General features: G+C 32.2%; 1 protein-coding gene across 1 annotated transcript; it reads right to left on the bottom strand.

Moving 5' to 3' along the window:
• Positions 1-15,603: 15,603 nt before the first annotated feature.
• Positions 15,604-18,382, bottom strand: pall (F-box protein pallbearer). The gene is made up of 3 exons (XM_029303869.2): positions 18,111-18,382; positions 17,719-17,967; positions 15,604-16,894 (listed from the first exon to the last, which is right to left on the bottom strand). The coding sequence occupies exons 1-3, from the start codon at positions 18,276-18,278 to the stop codon at positions 16,118-16,120; spliced, it is 1,194 nt and encodes a 397-aa protein (XP_029159702.1). The 5' UTR covers positions 18,279-18,382; the 3' UTR covers positions 15,604-16,117.
• Positions 18,383-19,337: the final 955 nt, after the last annotated feature.

Raw genomic sequence — 19,337 nt, 5'->3', positions numbered from 1 at the left:
TTAAATTTTGAAAATGTTTGTGATTGTTCTAACTTCATAATTTTTTACATATCAGATAAATTTTTTACTTGAATAGAGTACTTAAAGAATAAAGAAGGTTTTTTTAAATTTAATGAGATCGGTGATTTTTTCTAAAGTTGAATTTTTTAAAAATATAAATTTTTGAATTTTTTTGGAAGAAACCCTCAAAAGGAAAATAAAAATAAATTAAACATATTTAATTTAAAAATTTTTATTTTTTAAGAATTTTTTTAAATTTTATTTTAAATTTAAAGTTAATTATTTTTATATTTTTTAATATAAAATTTTATTATAGATTTTCATTTTGACGGAGGCAGGCTGTACTCCCAAAAATTTCAATTTAAAAACGGAATTTCCCCTTTAGCTACAGATCCGAGTAATACAAAAAATCTCCAATTTGGGAAATATAATAGGAAGAACCAATTTAATCGAAACCCAATGTGGAGTTTTGTAGTAATGAATACATCATCAAGAGCGGTAAAAATTTCAATTCAAACTTTGCCTTTTCATATCATGAATTTTTTTTATTTTTCTTTTTTTTTTTATTCATTTTAATACTATTTATATTTCAAAAAATATGAATAAACAAAAAAAAGTTTTTTACCAAAGTTTTATAAATTAAAGGGAAAGAAGAATGGATCTTATTTTTTTTTGGGTAATTGTTTGAAGGTCCCTGAAGATCAACTTCTATTTTTTAAATGGAAGTCCTATTTTGATACTTTTTCTTGTAGCTTATCTAAAAAATTTCCAAAAAAAATAAATAAAAATTTTTCTCTTAAAATTTTTTGAGTTTAAAAAAAAAAAAATATCGTGAAACATTTTTTCAGCAATTTTACTTAATCTTGTGACGGCCCCATTTGCCTCATCCCCACATGGCCCCCCCAAAACCCCCCGCGCCATGTAAAAGGCCCCTTTCGGGGCCCACCACATAAACCGTTGGAAATCCGCCCCTTTTGCCCCACCCTCATAACCCCCTCCAAGCGAGTCTTTGGTGGGGTGGCCCGTCGGGTATAAAAACGGCGCGCCGAAACTTTGAACCCTCCCCTCCCGGTCCCTCGAGGTCCAGGGATCACTCCTTAAATCCCCACTCCCAAATCATCCCCCCCGGGCGAGGTTCTCGGTCACCCGGGTCCTGTCCCTAAATTTATCCCCGGGGACGAGCGGTTTTCGTCGCGTAGGCCGATTTTTTTCGGTCACCCGGGTTTTTTTTTCCAGTCACCCCGGGGCGGGGTTTTCGTCACCGGGTCCTGTCCGAAGTCATCCCGGCCGACGAGCGTTCTCGTCGTGTAGGCCGAGTGTTCTCGGTCACCGGGTCCTGTCCGTAAGTCATCCCGGCCGACGAGCGTTCTCGTCGCGTAGGCCGAGCGTTCTCGGTCACCGGGCAAAAACGTTTAGAAAATGGGGGGAAGATAAAAGAAAAATCTATTTTAAAAATTTAAAGGGTTTTAAAATATCGAAACAAACTTATTACTTTGTTTTTGGGGGGATAAAACCCGTTACCAAGATCAAAGTAAAAACATCTTGAATTTTTTAAAAAGATCACAAAATTTTTTATTTTTTTAAAATTAAACTTGAAATTCTGAAATAAGAAGTTTATAAAAGAGTAGGAGGGAAAAAAAAAGGGGGAATAAATGGGATTAAAAAATTTTTTTATAGTTTTTTTTTAACATAATCACATGAACTGGGGAAATTTCTCTTAAAATTTTCTTTTTTTTGGATAACTTATTTTAATTTTTTTTATGAAAAAAAATAAGGGAAAAAAATCGATTAGTCTAGAGAAAATAAAAATAATTGTTTTTAAAAAAAATATGAAATTTTTTTCAAACTAGAACCCCTTTTGGGGTACATAAAAGTATTGGGAAAGATTTTTGAAAAATGAATATTTTAAAAGATTATATATATATATATTATATTTTATAAAATATAATTTTTGGGTTATATTTATATATAAATATAATATTTTTATATATATTATTTTTCCGAAGAAAGTTAACCCCGGGTAAAGCTTTATTTTTTTTTCAAAAATAATAAAGAAGTAGGCCCGGAAATTTTGAAATTCTATAATTTTTTTTTAAAAATTCCGGCACGGGGAAAGCACGCACTGAACCTACACGCCGCGCTTCGAGCGTTCGTTTAAAATCAAATCGATCGGGGATAAACTGCCTGGGCCCCTCAAAACTTGGTCTTTTCGCTCCCCGGCTCGATTTTGCGAACATCACATTTTGGGTTTTCCCCGTCGGGGATTCTAATTGTTCTAGCTCGTTGTTTAATAAAAAAAAATTTTCAAGTGACCCTTCCCGCTGGGATTCATGAATGTGAGATTAAAATCCCTTCACTTTGACATTCTTTAAATTAACGGTAGCAGAAAGGTGCCCCGGGTTATATACGCGCCCAAAAGTTTGCGTTTTAAGACATTTTAAACCGAAGCGAAAATTCAGTGATTTTGTGAAAAACCAACACAACGGTTTCACATGGGATTTCAACCCGATTGTCATGTCCAGCTTGTGCCAAACGTCAAATCAAAATCGGGTACCCAAAACAAATATATATTTCATAATTTATGTAAGATATGTAAAATTAAAAAAATATTCGTAATTTTCACTTTTGACCTTTTTACTTTTAAATTTTTTACAGTATTATGAAATCGTTTTGGGGGGGGGGGGGGGGGGGGGGGGGGGGGGGGGGGGGGGGGGGGGGGGGGGGGGGGGGGGGGGGGGGGGGGGCCCCCCCCCCCCCCCCCCCCCCCCCCCCCCCCCCCCCCCCCCCCCCCCCCCCCCCCCCCCCCCCCCCCCCCCCCCCCCCCCCCCCCCCCCCTTTGTTGGGGAATGTTTTGTCTTTTGTTTCGCACGTTTTTAAACCTCTTTTTAAAGCTTTTAAAAAATGTTAAAATAATTGGGTTAAGCCCCCTTTTTATTCTTTAAAAAATTTTTACTTTTAATGTTAAGTATTTAATTTAAATTTAACTTTTTTAAATTTTTTATTATTTTATTTTTTAAAATTTAAAAATAAAATTGAAAACTTTAAAAACATTTATTTTTTTTTAAAAAAATTTTTTTCGGTTTTTAAATATGGTTTTGGGTTCGTTCCCGTTCACCCTTTGGACTTTTTTTTCGTTTTTTTCTTGGGGGGGCGAGGGGGTTCAATGTTTAAATCTCACCAAAGTGAGATTTTCCTATATTTAAGTTTGGCGGGCCCCCAAAAAATTCGTGCCTTGTGTGCGTGGGGTGGGTGGTTTATGGTTTTGTGTCCGGGCCCCCCCGAACCCTAAAAATGTGTTAAGTTTTACAGAAAGTTTTTGGTAAAAGTTGCAGGTTTGAAATCTAAAAGAGTTTTTTTTGACTTGGATGCGTTGGCATGTAGACAGTCTCTTGTTTTTTGGGGGCCCTTTACTATAATGTTTGTTTTTTTGGGTTAAATTTGGGTTTGAGGAAAATCCAGAAAATGGTTGTTTTTTCCACAATAAAATGTAATATAGATATTTTATTGGGATTTACGCGAATACAGAATTTTGAAGGAATGAATATATATATATATATATATATATATGGCCTCGACGGCAGTCGTCACGATCTTTTCCATGTGTTCGCTCGCACGATCTTTTCCCGACTGCCGGGTCGCTCCCGATCGCGTTAAAACGCCCGAGTTTTCACGGGCATCGCCGAGGTCCGTCGAAAACCCTCGCGGAACAATATAACGGGTGGAGCGGACAAAAAGCCGTGCTCCATCCCACATTTATATAATATATAATTATTGTATATTTTTCTATACATATTGGATACTTGAATCCATCAAACTATTACTGCCTTTTTTGCAAAATGTTATTTCTTCCCTCGCCACACTTACTTCGATTGTTATTTCAATTTTGACAGCTGTATCAAGAAGTTAATTATGTTCATAAAGTAAGTATATATGTCATTAAAAATATATAATCAACAGAATAAATGGCGCGCGCGAAGCGCGCGCTTTGTTTTGTTCTAGTCTATAATAAAAAATGTCATTTGTACCCTGAAGTGCCTGTTATATCGCTTGTAATTGTTGCCGCTTTTCCGCGTACGTGATTGGCGGTCGATGCTTTCGTTAAAGAAAGGTGTGAACGTAATTACTGAAAGTTCGGTGACAGTTCGATGACATCTCGTGACACATCGTGAATGGGGTTAATGAATAAAACAATTGTTAAGAAATGGGAGGTAATATATATGTAATATATACATATAATAATATACACATATAAAATATGATATATATAAAAATGCACATATATAATATTCAATAATATATAATATATATAATATTAATAACAGAGAGAAAAAATAGAAAAAAGAGACAGAGAGAGAAGAGAAAAAGAGGAAATCTACTGTTGCGGATTGCGCTGATAATACAATTTTGATCGTGAATAGAGTGGAAGAGGGGATTGACTGTTAACAGCGGAAATATCGTTTAAAAACACTTTATTCGGCATTTCACAGATAACTAAAGTTCACATGTAACAATTAAGCACACTCGACGAACATAATGATTCTTATAAAAGGTCCTAATATTTAGAAAAATTAATTATCTCTTTAAATGACTGAAACTAATTCAAAAATGAATTTGAAATGGTCCTCAGTTTGATAAGAAAATATATTGCAAAATAACGTGTTAATATCTAACATAATGATTCGTACATTATGGGTCCTATTTGGAAAAATTACAGCTATTATATGGTGGAAAAAAAATTCAACGGGAACGTACGGAAATCTTGCGCTTGATCGGACTTGCTGCGCGCGTACACGATGGAAATCTTGGACAGAACTATACGGTAGTCCCGAACGCGACGGAAATCTTCTCGTTTGTAACAATGTTAACGAAAGATCGCAGCGATCAAGAGCCGAATGCGGATGCGCGACGCACCGTTCGCGAGATCGAGGTCTTGGAGAGTCTCCGTAACGCTGTAATGTCGGAGCACGTGGTGACACGTGCAGTAGTAACGGCAGCCGAAATGTGCGTGTAGTTCACAAAAATGAACGGAACTGACTGAAAATATCGCGGGCACGATATTATACAAATCTTGCCGGCGGAAAGGAATCACTTTCGTAGCTCGACGGATTATTTTAACAACACGGAATACGAGTTTTCGGTAACTAGATGACGTGTTAATACACCAAGAGCCGGAACGGAAGAAGAAGAAGGATATTAGCGACTCAGATAGGCAGAAACGGGGGTGCGCGACAGATCATACACAGCGCACTCGAGTTGGCGAAAAAGAACCGCGAATGCGAATTACACTGAGGCGTGACAAGGATCGGCTACGCGCGATGCCTCGTTCGCGAGGAAAATTTGTGATTTGCGAACTCAACGATTGACGCGTCTCAATATGTCCGATCGCGCGACATTCAACGTTTCGCGGAGACTCTCAAGCATATTAAACGGTTCCGGAACACCTACAAATTATAGACATCGAAGAATTGGAAAAAAAAGAGATTAAGAAAGAGGAAATGAGAAAGGGAGGTAAAGCTTTATATATTGTAATAGCTGTAATTTTTCCAAATTTTAGGACCCATAATGTACGAATCATTATGTTAGATATTAACACGTTATTTTGCAATATATTTTATTATCAAACTGAGGACCATTTCAAATTCATTTTTGAATTAGTTTTAGTCATTAAAAGTGATAATTAATTTTTCTAAATATTAGGACCTTTTATAAGAATCATTATGTTGGCACGTCATATTTTAATATTTTTCATTATCGAACTAAGGCCTATTTAAAAAACGTATTCCCATATTTTGAGGCCCACTTTCATTTATTAATTAGTTTCAGTCATTTAAAACGATAATTAATTTTTTCCAACTTTTATGACTCCATGTGTACGAATCATTATGTCAGGTATATTGACACGTCATATTTCAATATTGTTTCTATTTGAGGACCACTTCGATGAAGTATTCCAATATTTTGAAACCCAATCTTTTCCTTTTTAATTAGTTTCAGTCATTAAAAGTGATAATTAATTTTTCTAAATATTAGGACCTTTTATAAGAATCATTATATTGGGTATTGATACGTCATATTTTAATATTTTTTATTATCGAACCTATTTAAAGAACGTATTCCCATATTTTGAGGCTAGTTCTTTCATTTATTAATTAGTTTCAGTCATTTAAAGAGATAATGAATTTTTTCCAACTTTTATGACTCAATGTGTACGAATGAATATGTTAGGTATATTAATACGTCATTTCTCAAAATTTTTTATTATCAAAGTGAGGACAATTTCGAAGACGTATTCCCATATTTTGAAGCCCGCTCTTTCATTTTTTTAATTAATTTTAGTCATATAAAGCGATGATTAATTTTTTCAAATTATAGAACTCATTGTCAGTATATGAATCATTATGTTAGTTTTTGACAGAACATATTTAAATATTTTATATTATCAATCTGAGGACCATTTAATAAACGTATAACTATATTTTAAAACCCGTTTTTTTATTTTTTTTAATTAGTTGTACTCATTTAAAGCAATAATTTAAATTAAAATAATAATTTTAAAAAATTAAAATAATAATGAAAATTAAATTACGTATTCCCAGAGAATTACTGCAGTGACTTCTCTTTTTTTTAATTAATTAATATTAAATACTAATATTTAAAAAAAAAATAATACTAATCTTAGGAAAAACAAAACAAATATTATAAAAAATAAAATTAATATCATAAAAAGTAATACTAATATAAGGAAAAATGTATTTTTGGCAAGTTTTACAGTATTAAAAGTTAATATAAATATGAGAAATAGCGCGCGTTTTTGTTTTAAATTTTAACGCAATTTTAATTTTTCAAAAAATGTTTGTTGTTACTCTTCCATAAATTTTAATATATTGGAATACATTTTTTTATATAAATAGACTATTATTATAAGATTGGTTTTGAATTTGGCGATAATCGATGAAAAGGTCCATTTTTTATAAAATTTTGAATATCTTGACAAAAGTTGTTTTAATTTTTGTAAATTCTATGATATCAACATAAATACTTTTATATGAATAGATTATTATCGGGGAAAGCGCGCGCGTTAGCGCGCGCTGCGTGCTAGTTCCTTTCTAGAAAAGCATGTTAACTGTGAATTCAATTTGTATCGAAGTTTTAAAGCCTCTTTTTCGCGACGCTGATTGGTTGTCTCGAAGTTTATTTCGCGGCTTGAATCACAACCAAGATTGTTTGACAGTTGACAGTTTAACGGTTTGCGGTTAATCATTTAGCATAACATAAAGAAGATAAAAGATAAAAATATAATAGAAGAGATATAAGAGAAAGACAAGATTCCCTTTCTAAAAAAGGCATGTTATTTATTCTCAAATGTATCGAAGAATTGTTGCCTTTAATCCGTGATGCAAATTGATTCCGTCATAGCGTTTTCTTCGTGAGCGGCTGTCATTGCATATTTTGACAGTTGTATGTATCGAGGGGTTAGTGTAGTGATAGTAATGATTGAGTGGTTTCGACTACAGTTTTTCAGTTAGAAAGGGAAATAGAAATTTGGTAAATTAAAATTATGTATATATAGAAATTCAGTTAATTTAGATTATGTACATATATTTCTATTAGAAGATATAATACCAAAATTGAAATCAAGATTTACTAATATTACAGATGTATTATCTATGTTAAATATAACAACAAAGGAAATCGATAACAGTAATACTGACAACAAGATTTTGAAGGAAATGATTGAAAATTTAAATAATATAATATAGAAATAATGAATAATACAAACACAAAATCGCTATGTACGATTAGCAATAATATTAATACTGAAGATAGTTATATTCCGAAAAAAGTTTATAAAACGCTTGATACTAATTTAACGAAACTTGTAGAAAAAAATGGAAAGTACAATTCTGAAATTTAGTCACCATGTCAAATCGATCTTTCTTTCAAAAGTAATAAGGAAAATGATAGCTTCGTGAATTTAGAAAATAAGTTGAATATCACTAGATTTCGTATTATATGCAAATTGCATATTTGTTATTTTTACATATTCTACAAGAACATTAATAATATGAATAAATTATAATTTTTTAAATTAATAAACATTAATTAGTTGAAACTGTTGAGGATTCAAATGCTCGCGTGACATTATCCATAGCGCTCAGGATCTTTACCGATTATCCTGAGCTTTCTTATCAACCGCTCTTCCGGTTATCTCACATCGGGTGTCGCTACCGTTGACCCCTCTGTAGCATTCATCATCCACACCTTTCATTTACACTCTACACTTTTATTACACCTTACACTTTTCACTGCACTTTTACACTTTTTACATCTTTATACATTTGTAATAACTTCAATTCATTAATATACATAATGTTTTTATGAAAAATCGATATTTCCATAACAACACATTCATTCATTTATTTGTTACATATTAATTCTTTTTGTTCTTTCGCTTTATACTTTCAATGAATAAACATTACTTTTTCAAAGATCTGGTGAATTTATTCATAAGTCGCTACATTTTTGGTGACCTCGACGTGATATTAAAGCCGACGTGATATTAAAGCCGACGTGATATTAAAGCCGACGCATTTTAAAGGCTGATGCGGAATAAGTGCCAAGTGATCGTCGTATTTGAAGTCTGCGAAATATTATCATCGCTTAGAAGAATTGCTGGATATTCTGATTTTAAGAGATTCATTCTCCGGATCTTTGAAACATCAGAGGCGGATTAGTCCTTCACGGAAATTCTCAAATCATTTTATCGGATTCCTGGAACAAGAGGAAAATGCCAATCGATAGATCACCAGTTAGACCCTGTTCGGATACACAGATTGATATGGATTTGGCGAGCGGATCAAATCAGGTTGGATCAGATAATATTAATATTTTACCTTCTCAAACTGGACATCAGGTGAGTGATCCTATGTTACAAATTCACTCAAATGAGTTTCGTTTATTAAAACTACCGACTTTCTGGCATAAACAACCTAAACTCTGGTTTGCTTCTATTGAAAGTGAGTTTACGGTTTATCGAATTCGATCAGATGATATTAAATATAGTTCTGTCATTCGTCATCTTGATGAACAAGCCTTAGTAAACATATCTGAAGTCATTGAAAATCCACCTGAAACAGATAAATATAATTATTTAAAGAAAATATTAATAAATCGCTTTACGGATTCAGAGGAAAAACGTTTGAGACAAATATTAGCTGGAATTGAACTTAATGATAAAAAGCCTTCGGAATTACTTCGAGAAATTCGTCATTTGTCTGGAGGATCTTTAGCAGATAGTGTTTTGCAAATGATTTGGCTTCAACGCTTACCACATAGAATTCAAACGACTTTAGCCGTAGTAGAGGATGTTCCTCTTGTTAAACTTGCGGAATTAGCCGATAAAATTGCTGATCGGGACGGCGGTTTGCAAGTCGCGGAAGTTTCCAATAATGCAAGTAATAAATCTTCGGATTTCGCGGATTTGCTACGAAGAATCGAAGCTCTTGAAGTTTCTCGTCGTCGAGATCGTTCCAAAAGCCGGTCTAGAGAGAATAGAAGATTTAGATCGTTATCGCGTAACAAAGACAAATCAAATAAAGATATTAAAGATACATCAATTTGTTTTTACCATAAGAAGTTTGGTGATAAGGCTAAACGATGTACTTTACCTTGTTCTATGTCCAAAACATTCTTGGCTTCACAGGAAAACTAAAAACGCCGCTTAAGACTGAGGCTGCTTACGACGGTGTTTCTAACAATCGCCTCATTATTTTCGACAGACATTCAAATTTGAATTTTCTTGTCGATACGGGCGCTGATATATCGTTGTTACCTAAAAAGGTTTTATTGAAGCCGTGGCATACTAATTTAAAACTTTTTGCCGCAAATGGTACTCAAATTAATACTTACGGTTCTAAAACTTTAATTTTGAACCTCGGTTTAAGGAGAGAATTCAAATGGAAATTTTGTGTCGCGGATATTCAACGTCCTATTTTAGGCGCCGATTTCCTTTGTCATTTTAATCTCCTAATTGACATTAAAAACAAGAAATTGATTGATAACGTTACCGGTCTTATGAATACTGGAAAAATTCAAGAAATTGCGCATTTGTCAATTTTTACCACATCTCCTGATTCTGTGTACCACAAATTTTTAACCGAATTTCCAGGACTCACCCGTTTTTCCCCAATTTCCTCGGTAAAAACACATGGTGTTGAACATCATATCTTTACGGAAGGTTCTCCTAAATTTTCGACTCCCAGAAGACTTACTCCTGAGAAACTTAAATGTGCCAAGGAAGAATTCAAGTCTATGATGGAGCAAGGAATTTGCAGGCCTTCAAGCAGCTCCTGGGCAGCCCCTCTACATATGGTACCTAAAAAGGAACAAAATTCTTGGAGACTGTGTGGTGATTATCGTGCACTCAATTCAGTGACTATCCTGGATCGTTATCCCTTACCTCATATTCAAGATTTTTCTTCTTCACTTTTTGGTAAGAATATCTTTTCTAAAATCGACTTAGTTAAAGCGTACTATCAAGTACCCGTCGCTAAAGAAGATATTCACAAAACAGCTGTCACTACTCCATTTGGGCTTTTTGAATTTGTCGTAATGCCTTTCGGTTTACGAAACGCAGCCCAAACTTTTCAACGGCTCATGAACTCTTTACTTAATGATTTGAGTTTTGCCTTTTGTTATCTTGATGACATTCTTATTGCTTCTAAAGATGAGAAAGAACATATTGCTCACTTACGCATTATTTTTGATCGTCTTCAACAAGCTGGAATGACAATCAATGTCGCTAAATGTCTTTTCGGTCAAAGCGAGATTTCTTTTCTTGGTTACTTAGTTTCTAACCAAGGAGTTAAACCTACATCCGAAAAAGTGAAATCAATTATTGATTATCCTAAACCTAAGACACTTCATGAATTACGCAGATTCTTAGGAATTATCAATTATTATCGTCGCTGTCTCAAGGATGCTGCAAATCATCAAGCTCTGTTAACAGAATATTTAAAGGACAGTCGCAAGAGGGATAGAAGAATTATTTCTTGGACTAAAGAAGCGGAATTAGCTTTCGAGTCATGTAAAGAAGAACTTTTACAAGTTACTACCCTTTCTCATCCTGCTCCTCATGCTCCTCTTATTTTAACTTGTGATGCTTCTGACTTTGCTGTTGGTGCATCACTTGAACAGTCTATTGACGACGATATCAAACCAATAGCATTTTTCTCAAAGAAACTAGACGAAGCTCAAAGAAATTATAGCACTTATGATAGAGAACTTCTTAGCATTTATTTGGCTATTAAACATTTCAGGCATTTTGTTGAAGGAAGACAACTGATTATCAGAACTGATCATAAACCTTTGATTTTTGCTTTCCGTCAGAAATTGGATAAAGCGTCACCAAGACAGATCAGACAATTGGACTTTATTGCTCAATTCTCTACAAATATTACCTATATTTCTGGAAAAATGAATTCAGTTGCTGATGCTCTGTCAAGAATTGAATCTATTTCAATGCCTATTATAGTTTCTTTAGAAGAACTTGCTAATTATCAGAAAGAAGATGAAGAACTTCAAGTTTTACTTTCTTCAAATTCTTCACTTCTGTTGAAGAAACTTATTCTTTCAGGATCAACCATACCTATTTATTGTGATTGTTCTTCGGAATTAATTCGTCCATATGTTCCTAAACTCTTACGCAAGAGAATTTTTGATGTTGTTCATGGACTCGCTCACCCCAGCGGCAGATTGACATCTAAACAATTACTACTGAAATTCATTTGGCCTTCTTTGAAGAAAGATGTGAAGGAATGGACTCGAACTTGTCTTCCATGTCAACGTGCGAAGATTTCAAGACACACCAAGAATTCTCCAATTAAGATTGCAATTCCTGATCAACGCTTTCAGCATGTGCATTTAGACATTGTTGGACCACTTCCTATTTGTCAAAATTACCGTTATTGTCTTACTATGATTGATCGTTTTTCCAGATAGCCTGAAGCTGTTCCTATTTCTGAGATTTCTGCTGAAACTATTTCTACAACATTTTATTCACATTGGGTAGCGCGTTTTGGTTCTCCTATCAGCATTACAACAGATCAAGGTCCTCAGTTTGAAGCAGCTTTATTCAAAGCTTTAACAAACCTAATTGGATGCCAACCCAGATAGCCAATTGATATCAGAAAGAATTCTTAAAGTTTTCTTCTTCAAGATTTGGACATCCAAAAATTGGTTTCGAAAGCCAACATAATGAGATCAGAAAGAGCTCTTATGCGTCGTATTTAGAGAAAAAAAAGATTTCTTCTGACAGTCACCAAAAAGATTACTTTTTTGAGATATCTTATAAAAGAAATCAAAAAGATTACTTTTTTGAGATATCTTGTAATAAAAATCAAAAAGATTACTTTTTTGAGATATCTTGTAATAGAAATCAAAAAGATTACTTTTTTGAGATATCTCGTAATAGAAATCAAAAAGATATATTAAATTAGATCTTTTTAGAAGTTTATGTTAATGATGCCAATAAAACTTATTCTAAAACATTCGAGACACAAAAAATATGCCTTTGGTAAAATATTTAGCAAGATCCCCAAAGGGAGTTTTTTGATGAAAGACAAGAGACAATTAATTTTCCTTCATATTATATTCATCCTTCATTCACATATATTTCTCTTCCGAGAGTTTATTTGCTAAATATTTTACCAGGGATTTTGAATATGTTGAGAGTAAATATTGAAGCTTAAAGGAAAATTCTTATTTATATGAGAAATCTTCACAAACAAAAATATACGATAATATTATGCCCATTTAGGGGTTACTATATATACATAAACATACATACATACAATATATGTGTGTGTGTGTGTGTGTGTGTATTTTGAATACTTAAATACAAATATAAACTTTTTTAAACATTATATTTATATTATTTTTAAAATATAATATAATATATTTTTATAATATAAAATGCTAATATGTTTTTTTATGATTTTTAATTAACTATAATAATTAAAAAATAATTATTGAACTTTAAATTATTTGATTAAATAAAAAAAATATTAATCTATAATAAAATAAACATTTTTAATATATATTTATAGATTAATATATATTAAATTAAGATCGTAAATATAATAAAACTTTAATAGAAATAAAAATGTGAAGAAGAAAAATAAACTATTATGAAAAAAATAATAATATTAAAATAAAATATTATGAAATAGAAAAAATAATATAATTTTTATGCCAAAATTTTAAAATTATATTTGAGCGTGTTTTTTTTCTATATAACAAACTCGATCACCGCATTCAAAGCCATTATCTACGGCTGAGCCGCGTTAAAAGTCATTGTATACGGCTCAAGCCGTAGAAAATGTATTGAACACGGCTATTCCCCCACCGTGCCGCGGCAAGATAGCGGCGTGCGATCGGCCGCCTCGCGCACAGAAAACGCGCCGAAACAGCCACTTTATCTGCACTTGCAATACAAAATAGTAAGTGTATCAAGTGCGAATTGACAATTGTTCACTCGTGTGAGGTGGTCGCACTCGCCTTCGGCTCGTGCGTCCATCCCCCGCACTCGTGACCAATTGTCAACTTTCCGCACTTGATACACAATATACTATTTAAGTCGAAGTTGACCGGCTAAGTAAACGGAGCTCCGACTCTTAATTAATTTTTTAATGAAAAAAAAATTTCGATAAAACTCTATTTCAGATGGCTTTAGCATGTATACTTTTAAAATACTTCGAAAATTAGAATTTTCAGCGTGTTTTCTCGTCTCTGACGTCACAATTTCAACACGGTCAGCGAAAAGCCAGGAGCCTTAAAATTAATTAATAATTGATTTTAATAATGTAATATAAACAATGAGAAAGTTATATGCATAGTTCATTGAATTTTATCACAGTAAACACATACATTAATCGAACCTATATTTATGTGTATATTTTATAATTTATGAGAAAATTTTGTTATCTCTCAAATATAGGTCAACATTTTAAATTGATTGATTTAAAATATTTTGATTACATATAAATAATTTTTAATCTTCTTTATCTATTTAAATTTTTTTTAATTATATCTCCAATGATAAAATCAGTATATATATTTATTTATGCAGATAAATTACATATAAATTATTTCATGTATATTTATAAAAATAATGTTTTCTTTTCATTTCAGATGTGTCTATAAAGTTGTGTATCATGAATAAAAGATGGTAATAAAATACAAAGTTAAATCGTGTATGAGTAATGTTTAATTATAAATTACAGTCTTTTTTTATATGTGTGTTATGATTATATACATAATATTACATACGAACAAAATGAATACTATAATGAAATCAATATATACATATATGTATTAAAGGGCGTATATAACACTAGAAATAAAATTAATATCTTGCAATGATAAAAAATGATCTCTCTAAAATAATAAGTAAAAATTATTTTAAAGAAATGTACTTGAATATATCATTGCAATATTTAATTTATTGTCCTTGTTCTCTAATTCTTTGATAAATGCACATAATAAAATAATAATTTTTTTTCTAATATTAATAGCATAAATTTTTTTATAACATTTTATATTATATCGCATATAGAAATCTTACAATAAAACACTATAAATTTGGCTGAATATATTTTTGTACAGTTTATGTTAATCTTATAATAAAACAACAAAATAGTTTAATTAGGTCTAAATTAGACCAAAACGTCCAATTCAAGTTTTAATAAATTCAAGATTATTCGCACGACCACTTGGCTCTTAGCCCTTGTTTTTATCCTTTTATATTTAGTTTTTATGAGCCGTTCATGCCTTTTTGATTTAAAATAGTTTAATGTTTAATTGATCAAAAAAGTAATTTTTCACCTAAACTTTCTTATAATAGTTGTTTAATAATAGCAAATAATCAGATAAAAATTGTGTATATATATATATATATATATATATATATATATATACACAGGGTGTTTCATTTTAAATGATGCACCTCGATAATTCTTTAACAAAGAATTTTCAGCAAAAATGTTTCAGACAAAAGTTGTATGGTTTCGAGGGAGACATAAAATGGTGCCATTGATTTGACCTTTAAAAGTCATTTGAAAGTCACCTTCAATTTCTTAAATGGAACTATCTATTTTTTATTGTATATTTTTATAGCTTATCTCGAGAGCTTTCCAAAACCTTATAATAAAGTATTTTTTCATGGAGTACTCTTTGAATTATAAAGGTTTGAAGCTAACAATTTTTTGACATAAAATGTAATATCTTATAAAATATCCAATTTTCGATAATCATGCCTTAATATTTTTTGCACATTACAATAAGATCAATCAATTGGTATAAAAAAAACAGATAATTATTTCAAAAAGAATATTCAACATGCAGTTGCATACTTTTTTTATAAGCAATTATGTATCTTTTTTACATCAATTGATTGATCTTATTATAATGTGCAAAAAAGTATTAAGGCATGATCGAAAATATCGAAAATTGGATATTTTATAAATATTTTACATGTCAAAAAATTGTTAGCTTCAAACCTTTATAATTCAAAGAGTACTCCATGAAAAAAGATAATTCAGAATACTCCATGGAAAAATACTTTATTATAGGGTTTTGGAAAGCTCTCGAGATAAGCTACAAGAATAAAAAGTAGATAGTTTCATTTAAGAAATTGAAGGTGACTTTTACGTGACCTTCAAATAACTTTTCAAGGTCAAATCAATGGCACCATCTTATATCCCTCTCAAAACCATACAACTTTTGTCTGAAACATTTTTGCTGAAAATGCTTCGTTGAAGAATTATCGAAGTACGTCATTTAAAATAAAACACCCTGTATGTGTGTGTGTGTGTGTGTACACACACACGTATATACATATATATATATATATAATTAATATATAAATTATATATATATTATATTTGCTATATCTATTTTATATTATATAACAGTTAAAAAATTTCATATAAAGAATATATTAAGGCTTCCGAGTTCTCGCCATGGCCACGTTAGATTGTGACGTCAGAGGCGAGGAACCAGGAGCCTTAATTCTGCACAAAATTTTCGTGCAATAAAAATATTAAGTAGAAAAGCCAAATTAACGCGAGCACGACGGACCAACGAGGTATTTATCTAACGCAGTTTTCGCAAGTAATTCCGACATAAATTTCTTAAACTTCATGTCCTGCGCGTCACTTGACAATTTTCTTTCCACTATAAGTTTCCGCTTCTTAGCATGCAACTCATTCGTCTGTTGAAGCGTCTCGGCGTCAGTATTGATAATGTCGATGTGCGCTTTTCGCTTGCGACTTTCCAACGAATCCGGATTCTGAGTCTCTTCTCGCGCCCGGCTCAATTCGGTAGTCAAATCGACCATTTTCTGCTCCCATTCCTCAAGATGCTTCCGCATCTCGGCCAACTGCATGTCTTGGTCATGTATCTTTCTCATTTGTTTCTGCAATTTTAAATTTTGCATTCGTATCTGATAATCCTGCCTCTGCATTCTGAGCTTTATTCTGCTCATTTGATTTCTCACAGACAGGAAAAATATCTTATTCCTCTTCATACGATTGTTAACTTTCTTAAATGTTTGGTTTAGCTTCTCCGAGCAGCTTGAGCTGTGATTGTTGCAATGTGGCAGTGCAGAGTTATTTCTATTGGAGGAGATCATGATTCCGCTAGGTAAATCGTACGAGTTTACAGTTCCGATCATGGATGTGCAAATATTGTGCTTTAAATCTGGCAAAATCTTCTCATCAAAATGTTCCATAGCCATACTGCTTATATCACGGAGCTCTTGAAGTATTTCGTGTGCTCTAGGTGGTGTCTTTGTTTCTCGAATTAATCGAAGGACACGAAAAATTTCATCAATCACCTAAATGCATAATTGCAATATATATATTTAACAATGTTATAAAGTATACACAAGATGAATACAAAATTTACTAAATTAAAATAATTTTTTTTAAATTATGCATGATAACATTCCAAATAAAGACATATAGATATATTTATATATTCTATTACTTTATATAATATTCAAGTAGTAAACTGACATCATTAAACATCATGATGTCATTAAATGTCATTAAACATCATAATGACATCCCAGACAGTACCTAGCCCAAAATTGGCGCATAAGATATCATTAAGAAATCTTTAAGACAGCTTTAAGAAATCTTATGATATGATATCCGAAAGACATCTTAAACATATTTTAAAGATATTTTATGCGCCGATTTTGGATTTGGTGCTGTCTGGGATCATTAAGTGTTATTAAACGTTATAATGACATCATTAATGTCATTTAATGTCATGACATTGTCATTAAACATCATAATGACATCATTAAATATCATTTAACGTCATAATGACATCATTAAATATCATTTAACGTCATAATGACATCATTAAATATCATTTAACGTCATAATGACATTATTAAGTGTCATTAAACGTCATAATGATGTCATTACATGTCATTTAACGTCATAATAATGTCATTAAATGTCATTAAACGTCATAATGACATCATTAAATGTCATTAAACGTTATTAAATATTATTCAAAATTAAAGTCAAAAAATGTTATTAAATGTCATAATGACGCTAGTTTGCTACTTGGGATATGTATATATTAATCAATTATCAAATTAAAAATAAATAATTATTGCGATGCTTTTTATAAAGAATCAATTACCTTTCCTGGAATAAAACAACAAACGTTCAGATCCACATATTTAATGAATGTCATTGATAGCATGGAAATTCGTGTTTCAATCGCCGTCAATATGTCACAATGACGTGCGAGAGGGTGACTTCTTCTCTCGGATTCTCTCCTCGGTAATTTACTCTTGACTGCGCGAAGGCACTGTGCATGGTATTTTTCCATCAAATTAAAACCACGATTAAGTAACTTCTTGCAAATCCGATTGAATTGTCTACAAACCTATTCCAAAAAAATGTTAACCAAAATATCAATAAATAAATATCTATATATATATATATATATATAAATGTTATATACAAATATGTTTTGCGATTAAATATAAGCAGAGAGAATCTTTTCTGTCTTATAAAAGGCAATCTTACAATCCTATATTTAGAAATCTCATCGTAAGAGAGGTTAGACAGGATCGCCTCCAAACAAACGTCAGGAAGGTTTATCAATGTCAGCTGCATATCATCGTCTAATTGTTGCACGACAGGATTTGATAAATGTCTCAATTGTTCATAATTGTCAACCATATCGATTTCCATTTTTTCAATTCTATACGCAACGTGTTAAACGTTTACTCTTCTTCCAAACACACTATTTTTCTTTATACCAACTGCACTTTGTGATTGAACTTTCTACACTAAAGTGCAAAAAGTGTACATATGAAGCGAGGTCTACAATAGGTTTGTTCTTTATTGCTGAACCAAAGAATATAGACGACTATTAAGCCCGTATCAGACTATGGATTAGGATTGAGATTAAATTGAAATATAACCAATCAGAAGCAAGAAAACTAATCTCAAGTTTATAAACTTTGCTCTGATTGGTGAAATTTCAATCTAATCTCAATCCTAAAGGGGGGGAGCACACACACTCTTGCATAGGCGCATAAGCGTAAACATGAAAATCTTGATTGGTCTATAAACGTATGCATAAGAAATTCAACCAATCGAATTTCTTATACATATTCTTATGCGCTTATGCAAAAGGCCTAGTTTACATCAAGCACTTGATACGCGTATCAATTAGTGTATTTGAACAGAGGGTAGATTATGTATCTTGAGTGAGTTGCTCACGAGGTGAAAATTACAAAAGTGAGGAAATTTACTAGAGTACCCACGGTTTCATTTGTCGATATCTAGTAAATCTTTTCACTTTTGTAATTTTCACCTCGTGAGCAAACTCACCTAAAGAACCGTAATAAGTACCCTGGGTACCTATTACGGTTATTTGGGTGAGTTTGCTCACAAGATAAAAATCACAAAAATGAGAGATTCACTAGATTTTGACCAATAAAAGCGTAGACAACCTAGTAAATCTCTCACTTTTGTGATTTTTATCTCGTGAGCAAACTCACCCAAAGAACCGTAATAAGTACCCTGGGAGTCGATTGTGTAATTTTTTCTAAAGTGAAAATGTGAGGGTGCGATTACATGGACGCGCGGAAACGCGGAAACGCGGAAACGCGGAAGAGAAAGTAACTAAACTTTACTAGAGTCCCGCATTTCCGCGCGTTCCGTTCCGTCTGTTTTGATTGCCTTATATTACATGGAGCACATTTTGAGCGGAAAAGCGGAACGGGGAATTATAAAATATTAATA

This window comes from Nylanderia fulva, unplaced genomic scaffold, assembly GCF_048542155.1.
Source record: "Nylanderia fulva isolate GAGA-0341 unplaced genomic scaffold, ASM4854215v1 Scaffold78, whole genome shotgun sequence".
In the NCBI taxonomy this organism is placed as follows: Eukaryota; Metazoa; Arthropoda; class Insecta; order Hymenoptera; family Formicidae; genus Nylanderia; species Nylanderia fulva.
This window is presented reverse-complemented; position numbering and strand designations above follow the sequence as displayed.